General features: G+C 47.3%; 1 protein-coding gene across 1 annotated transcript; it reads left to right on the plus strand.

The window, feature by feature from the left end:
* The first annotated feature begins 3,351 nt into the window (after positions 1-3,351).
* LOC109775070 (disease resistance RPP13-like protein 4) lies at positions 3,352-5,133 on the plus strand. Its single transcript, XM_020333823.1, has one exon. It carries the CDS (start codon positions 3,352-3,354, stop codon positions 5,131-5,133), a length of 1,782 nt encoding a protein of 593 aa, XP_020189412.1.
* Positions 5,134-8,799: the final 3,666 nt, after the last annotated feature.

The raw sequence follows: 8,799 nt of genomic DNA on the forward strand, positions 1-8,799 counted from the left end.
CAGCAGATCCAAAGGTACTACAACTTACCATCTGAATTGACCCAAAAACACCAGGGTGGACGCAAAGGTACTACAACTTACCATCTGAATTGCATCAAAATTTGGCACTGCAAATGTGTGTGTCCTGTCAGATATGCAAGCAGTAACTGATGAAATGAGGGTGGAACAGTATACATAACCGTGATTAAATAGCATGAACACCACCAGTATATATACGTGTGTGGGAAGGTTTTATAAACTTGTTTAGGATAATATAGCATGAACTGCAATTTTGTAAGATGTTAGTGTAGCTCAGAATTTTGTGGACTGGAATAACAAATGGCTGTAGCTGAAAACACCACCTGATTGTTTCTCTGCTGTGACTGGGCAGAGTGCGTGTAGGTGCTGCTGCTCTAGGAAGGCCTCCTTGCCCGGACAGGGTCACGGCGCTGGAGAAGACTGTCAGGGAATTTGCCGAGCATCCAGGTGACATAGTTATGGTGCCAAAGATTGGAACAAGTTTTGACACGCTCGGACAAGCTTATGACTTTTACAATTTGTACTCCTTGGAGAAACGATTTGGAATACGATATGAAAAGAGCAGGCTAAATGTTAGTAGGACTAAGTGTATGCAAGAGATAGTCTGTGAATGCACGGTACGGCTAATGTTACAGCAAAAATTGATTACTAGTTTTTCATAGAGAACAGATTTGAAAATGCCTGTGACTGAATCTGACCTTTTGTTTGTTCCATAAGGGGAAGCCAATCGTTGAAAATACTCGTTCCTGCCGGTGTGAATGCCCAGCCCTCATCAGACTACTGCGGACAAAGCACAATGAATGGTACATAGCAGAGCATAGAGATGGGCACAACTATGCACTTTCCCATACGTATGGACAGACAATACACTGGCCTACGGCAGTGAGCGCGGAAGCACGGATCTGCGCGATGGACATAGCAGCGGTGGTGAATGAGGGACAGCTCGTGTCAGGCCTCGAAGCTCTGAACTGGAAAGATGAATCCACATGCTTCTATCTGGAATTAGAGGTGAGGAAAATACGTTTCATTTTTTCTTTAGCTGCTTAGAGTTAATTTTGCCCATTTAGAATCCAGACTACTGTAAGTTGCTTTTGAAATCCTGAGTGAATGGTCCAGTTAGACTGATGGGTGTTGTTTACTGGAATAAGAATTTTGCACTGTATATTAATTCATTAGTTGAGAGCGCAGCATGTTGTTTACTGGATTCAGTTAATTCAGTTGATTGAGGCAACTGAAAGAGTCCTGCCTGGATGGTCCATGATGGATGTTGTTTACTGGAAATAACAGTTTTCGATGGTCTAGTAATTTATTTATTCGGAGTGCAGCATGTTGTTTACTGGTTCGAGTTAATGGAGGCAAGTAGTCAGGTTGCGGATTGGTGCTGCTGCCCCCAGCATGGCACCTTGCCCATATCGCGTGAGCGCTTTCAAGAAGGCAGTTAGGATGTTGGCAGAGAACCCGAGCAATAATGTTATCACTCCAGCGCTTGGGACAAGTATCCACTCACTTGGCGAGGCGTACAATTTATAGAACTTGTATTCTTGGGAAAGGGGTTTTTGGATTTGACATGGAAAGAGCAGGTTGAATGTCTAGAGAACGAAATGCATGCAGGAAATAATATGCGGATGCTCGGTACGTATGACATGTGGAGCACTATGGTTACTTATTTGGCGTTCATTTAATTGGGGTTGATTTTTAATTGATTCATGATTGTTATTGCTCTGATAAAATAAAATACATATGTAGGATAAAGCTGGTGTTGAGAACACGAGGTCTTGTCGTTGCGAATGCCTGGCTCTTATAAGATTGCTACGGGCAGAGGACAATGGGTGGTACATTGCAGAGCACAGGGAGAGTCACAACCATTCTCTTTCACTGAATTTTGGTGAGACGATCCACTAGCCCTTGCACAAGCACATTGATGTGAACGGAGGAAAAGACTATTCCTCAAAGACTAGCCCCGACTCTTATAATATGCAAGGGATAGAAAAGACTATTTCCGAGCTTTTCGCAATGCTCAAAGCTGCGGAGGTAGAAGTCAAGACGGAGCATCAAGTGTTGATGGTTAACAAGACCACTAGTTTTAAGAAAAAGGGCAAGAAAAAGAAGGGAAACTTCAAGAAGAATAGCAAACAAGTTGCTGCTCCGAAAAGAAGCCCAAGTCTGGACCAAAGCTTGAAACTGAGTGCTTCTACTACAAAGGGACTGGATACTGGAAGCGGAACTGCCCCAAGTATTTGGCGGATAAGAAGGATGGCAAAGTGAACAAAGATATATTTGATATACATGTTATTGATGTGTACCTTGCTAATACTCGTAGTAACACCTGGGTATTTGATACTGGTTCGGTTGCTCATATTTGTAACTCGAAACAGGAGCTATGGATTAAACGAAGATTCGCTAAGGACGAAGTGACGATGCGCGTCGGAAATGGTTCAAAGGTCGATGTGATCGCCGTCGGAACGCTACCTCTACATCTACCTTCGAGATTAGTTTTAGATCTAAATAATTGTTATTTGATGCCAGTGTTGAGCATGAACATTATATCTGGATCTTGTTTGATGCGAGGCGGTTATTCATTTAAGTCTGAGAATAATAGTTGTTCTATTTATATGAATAATATCTTTTATGGTCATGCACCCTCGAATAATGGTCTATTTCTGTTGAATCTCGATCGTGGTGATACATATATTCATAATATTGATGCCAAAAGATGCAAAGTGAAGTAATGATTTTTTTTAAAATTGATGAACTTCTTTAAATGCGTATTCGTTTTTTTCAAATTCATTATTTTTTTATAATATATGAACGTTTGAAAATGTTTTAAATGAATGAGCAATTTTTAAAATTCTGTCAACATGTTTATATCCGTTAGCATTTGTTTTCAAATTCATGATTTTTTTCTTTCAAATTCATGAATTTTTGAAAACCCGTGATCATTTTTTAATTTCCTGATTTAAAAAAAAGTTAAGATAGATGAAGTTCTGTAAATTCATAAACTTTTAAAATCTATTTACATTTTTTGTTTGACTATTTTTTTTGAAATTCAAAAGGTAGCCTTTTTTTTTACAGCAAAGCAGCAGAAGCAGAGAGTAGTAAAAAAGAACACGCGAGCCAGGCTGTGAGCTTGCGCGAGCCGAGCACGTTACCGGGGTGCAGCCTGCGAGCGTGCTGGGGCTTAGCGAAGGCGCGGAATACCTCCACTACGATTCTTATGGTTGTCATAAATCCCGTTGCTAAAGCGCACCTGTCGTCTATCTCCACTTCATTTTTTACCTCTACCATATCCCCTCTTCTCCTTCTCTGCTCCACCTATTCACGGCGTTGGTCACCATGTCCACCGGCGCTCGTGGGAAGTCGGCCTCCCAAGGCCTGGACGACGAGGTGCTCGTCCCGCTGCTCGCCCGCCTCACCACCCTCAAGAACATCCTCGCCTCCGCCGGCGGCACAAGCAACTCTGAGTCCAGAGCCCTGCTGGAGAAGATCCAGCAAGAGATGGCTCAACTGAAGAGCATCGTCGGCCGGATCGATGACACCGAGAAAGAAATCAGGTACAGCTTCGACCCCGTTGAACGCCACATAAACGACGCGCTCCGAGATGTGGCCGAAGTCAATTGGATCCACCCAAAGCTCCGCGCGGTCGAGGCGGAGATGAAGGCCATCCGGGTCAAGATGCACGAAGCTTACAACATCGCAAGCGATTGCCAGCAAGAGAGGGAGGACGGAAGAGCCCCCTCGCCTCAGGCGTCGGCGTCCTCGCTGACAGTCGAGGGAACCAAGATCTGGAAAAGCCCGCAGATGCGGCACATCAGGCTCGTTGTCGGCTGGCTTGAGGAGCGGCTGCGGGGCTGTCTCCTCTGCCTCGTTGCCTTCCCCGGGGAGGGCGCCACCGGTATCAAGAAGCGCACCCTCGTCCACTGGTGGATCGGCGAGGGGTTTGTTGAATCCCCCGAAGAAGGAAACATCCGATTCAAGGAGCTCGTCGACAAGGGTTTCATCACTCCACTCCCCAAGGTTCACTGCCACGAGATTCATCGGTGTAAGCTGCTGCCGTGGCTGCGTGATTTGCTTCGGGACATAGCCAAGTCCAACTTCTTCCTTGATGTGGACTTAAACATGTCACGCCGCGCGTTTCTGAGCAGCCGGAAGACCATGTCGCCTATCAAATTCAGTCCGAAGGTGAGAACAATCTTCAACATTAGCCAGAAATACGTCCAGCTTGGGGAGGGTTGGTTCGCCGGAAAGGAGCTGCGCACGCTTCAGCTTGGGCAGTGGCGAGAGTCTACGCCCAGCGACCAAATCGCCGACCCTAACCAGAGCCACGTCGAGGTCAGCGGCACGGAGCGATTTGAAGAGCTGGACAAGTGCTGCAAGCTCAGGTATGTCAGCTTCCGTGGAATCTCGAGGATCGAGACTCTCCCCCGTTCGATACGCAAGCTGCGTGAGCTCGTCGTGCTCCATCTCCGTGCATGCCATGACTTGGAGAAACTTAGACAGGGGATCACTAAGCTGGATCGGCTTGAATACCTGGACCTATCAGAATGCCACCTGCTAATAGGAATGCCCAAAGGAATAGGGCGCCTCACGCGGCTTGAGGTCCTCAAGGGGTTTGTGATTGCTAACTTCAACTGCAAGGACCCCTGTCGTCTGGATGAGCTCACAAAATTAAGCAGACTTAAAAAGCTCAGCATCACCATTAGCAAAATGGCAGCGCCGGCGGCGGACGAGTTCAAGAAACTTGGCGAGTTGAAGGCCCTCAAATCGTTGGCGATAGTATGGGGCGTACAATCATCGGCAGTTGGCCAAGAATCGCCGAGCCCTTTCACTATTGCCAAAATGGAGTTTGCCCTTCCTCCTGGTCTTGAGAAGCTAGACCTTCGTGGTTTTCCGCAGCCAAATTTTGAGCGGTGGGTGAGACCCAAGCATGTGAAGAAGCTATATATTAGGGGAGGGAAGCTGAGCACACTCGGAGACGACGAGGACTGGGAGGTAGAAGTGCTGCATCTTCGATTCCTCAAGGATCTTCACTACGATCTTGACAGGCTTGGACGTTCATTCAGGAAACTCACTTCTTATTTCCTACTAATTCACGAGTGCCCCAATTTCAGGACTTGACAACGAGTCAATAAGACATTACTCTGTTTTTTTTTTAGTTTTACTTATTTACTTATGTTACTTACATGTTTCAGTTTGGTATAAGAGAAATAGGAACGTTTTGTTTTCCATGACATCATTATTTTTTATGAAGTTTACTGGTTTAACCGTAAACACATGATGTGACCGGCTATCACAAGATCTTTCTTTTATGATTAAAACCGAAGGGTTTTTGTGTAGACTACTATGGTTGCTCCTAGCATATACTCTCTCCGTTTCTAAATATAAGTCTTTTAAGAGATCCCACTATGGACTATATATGGAGTAAAATAAGTGAATCTACGCTCTAAAATGTGTCTATATACATACGTATGCAGTTTGTATTGGAATGTCTAAAAACACTTATATTTAGGAACGGAAGAAGTAGAATAATACTAGTAGAACGCCCATGCATTGCTACGGATATATAAATATAAATAAATCAAACAAATAATTAAGGTTGTTTCCAACGTCTAAGCTCATTTCTTCCTCGTATGTTTGGGTTGTGGCGAGCTCCTCAAAATTCAACCGTATGAACAGTCCGGACTCCCCCCAAATCCAGACCATATGTGGGGGGAAAATGTGGTCGTCGGGACTATCTACCATGTTACCTCCAACATGCGGGCCCAACATAAAAAAACCCATCCCAGTATGATTCCTTAGAGCATCTCCAACAGCCGCGCAATGCGTGGCGCGCTAATAAAGCGTTTGCAGCGCGCTGATCGTGAGTTTTTGCGCGGCGAGGAGCGCTTGCTCCAGCGGCCGCTACAAATTATAGCGTGCCCGAGCCGCTCTAACAGACGCGCTAAACTGTAGCGCGCGCGAGCAACCGGTGCTTGCCATATGTTGCATTTTGGAGACGATGATCATATTTCAAACATCAAAACAAAGACATGGCATAGTTTAAAATCACCCAAACAAGTTCATAACATAAAAGTTAAAATTCATGCCCACAACATCATCCAACAGAGTTCAAAAACCACCCCAAGTTCAACCGAGTTCATGACATAAAATTTCACACAAACGAATGGCCCATCCAACAATCATGCCTCGTCCTCGTCTTCATGCTCCTCTTCCTCCGATTCATCATCCTCATCCTAAGACTATTCTTCCTCCTCCTCTTCATTGTCGCACGCCACATCATCATGTGGAGCTGGGAATGTGTTGGCAAGATCTTCAACGGAAGATGTGTGATGAGGCACATCGGAAGACATTCCGCTTATGCCGGCCGGAGGTGCTCCCATGTCTCGCATGAGACACACAAAACTCATGCCTCCCATGGTAGCTCCGAAACAACCCATGCCTCCCATGGCCCCGATGGTAGCTCCGAAGCCACCCATGCCACCCATGTCGCCCATGGTAGCTCCGAAGCCACCGATGCCTCCGCCACCCATGCCGCCAATGCCACCGCCTCCCATGCCGCCCATGCCGCCGCCACCCATGACGCCCATGCCACCGCCTCCCATGCCGCCCATGCCACCGCCAACCATGGCTCTTTTTTGGACCAAGACTTCTTCACGGGCAAGTTTGACATACTCCTTTTGCTTCTCATCGAGGGTAGATGTGTCTATGAAGAACAAGTACTTCTCTCATTCCAACAACCTAGTTCGCTCCTCCATGGCCATAGTCCTCTCCTCCAATGCCACCTTCCTCTCCTCGGCCGCCACCCTCCTCTCCTCGGTCGCCAACCTCCTCTCCTCGGCCGCGGCATCTTGGTTCCTTGCCATCTTCCTCACCTCGTTCGCTTCCTTTCTTGCCTTCACAATAGTTTCCATAGCATTTTTTAGCTCGTCATCTCCTTTCCTCTTCTTCTTTTATTTTGCGTCTTTCTTGCATCCATACGGTCTTTTTGGCTTGGAGTACGAAACCGAGTTTGGTGTAGGGCTTCTCTTGCCGTCATCACTTGATGCCTCCTCCTCATCATTATCCAAGTCAATAGTTCGCTTGCGTTTGTTGCTCTCATCATCATCATCGATAGCATCACGTGGCTTCCATTTCTCATCATCCTTCAATTCTTCATAGCAATGAGGCAAGGTAAATGGTCTCCCTTTCTTGATCTTCCCTTTCTTGGTCTTCTTCTCCTCTCCTTGGAACATGTTTTGTGCAATATTGAGCTACAAACAAAAAAACAAGCTAGCACTAGAAACACCAATAAGAAGCATGAAGAACTTGGAAGAATCAGGAATGAAATGGCACTTACCCTATCTATATCATTAGTGCCACTTGGGTTCAACTTGTCAACCGCCTTGAGTGCGGCCGCCCACCTTTGACAATCTCGGTTGATTGTCGACCACCGGGAGCGAAGAGATCTTCCGGAGCGGTCAATTCCACTTTTGTTGTGTGCATCAAAGTATTCCTTCATCCGGAGCCAATATGCATCTCTACTTTGATCCCCTCCAACAGAGGGATCCCTCGACACTTGCAACCAAGTATTGCATAACAAGATGTCTTCATCCATGGTGTAGTTGCCCCCTCTTCCTTTTGGTGCATCGACGATGCCCTTACCATCCTCGTCCACCTCAAACTCATGATCATCGAAATGCATCTCATTGGTTTGAGACCAATGAGAATTGTTGGAGCCAACACCCATAGTTGACATATATGCATCATATCATTGAAACTACAAAGTATATACAACGAAGCAAATAAGCTATCCATACGTATGCATTCAAAAAAACAACAACAACAACAACAAAAAGTTGGCGAAATTTTACCTTGTGGGCATTTCATCGAACACCTTGTGCGCATCGGCCGCCGGCTCAACAAGTAAGCTCGCCGGCGCTTCGGTCGCCGCCGCATCTGCCGCACACCCTACAAGCTTCTTCCTCGACGGCCTAGAGGAGCCGTCCGCCGCCTTGTTCTTCTGCGCGGATACCTCGCCCTTCTTCGCCCGCGCCGCATTTGTGAGCTTCGATAGGGGGGCACGTGGCTTCACGGCGGGCGCCAGCGCGACGCCACCCGCTGCCGAGGTTGTCCGTGACGGCATGAAAAGGCCGCGCGCGATGCCGGTGCTTGGAGGAGCAACGACGGAGGTAAAGCCAAAGCTCCCCGTGCTAGGGTTTGCGGCGGCCGCGGCGGCGGGGGGGGGGGGGGGGGGGGAGGGGGAGGGAGGGGTTGCGGGTGTAGGAAGGGGTGAGGGGGGTGCCGGCGCGTCCGTCCATCGGGCCAATTCGCCGGCGGCGGTGCCGGAGGGGCGAAACTGGCGCGACGGAGAGAGTGCAGTGTGAGCGCTCGAGTGTGCGGCGCGCGGAAGCGGGTGCATCAAATAAACGGCGCGCGTGGCGTTTCGGACCGCACACTGAACTCTTTATGCCGCACGCGCGGTTATTGCGCCTCCCCTGGAGCTCGCTGAGCGGTTACGCGCGCGCTAAAAACAAAAATTTTCCGGCGCAACGCTTATATAGCACAGCTGTTGGAGATGCTCTTAGCATGCTTAAGTTTTGACGATCAAATGGAAAGTCCAAACTAAAGCACTTCCAAAGAGAAGCAAATCATATGCAAGAGTTAGCTGTATTTTATTTTAATTATAAGAACCGTCGTATTGGGTCCATGAACTCCTTTCGTCAATGTAATCTCGCAAATAATGCAAGAGAGACATGATGGCCTTCCTTAGAAAAAGCAGAATTAGTTGAAACACAATTAGAATAC

Source organism: Aegilops tauschii, chromosome 6 (genome assembly GCF_002575655.3).
Source record: "Aegilops tauschii subsp. strangulata cultivar AL8/78 chromosome 6, Aet v6.0, whole genome shotgun sequence".
Classification (NCBI taxonomy): domain Eukaryota; kingdom Viridiplantae; phylum Streptophyta; class Magnoliopsida; order Poales; family Poaceae; genus Aegilops; species Aegilops tauschii.

What these genes read in the sequence shown, in the direction of transcription:
- LOC109775070 (XM_020333823.1), top strand. Translation starts at nt 3,352, where the DNA reads ATGTCCACCGGCGCTCGTGGGAAGTCGGCCTCCCAAGGCCTGGACGAC.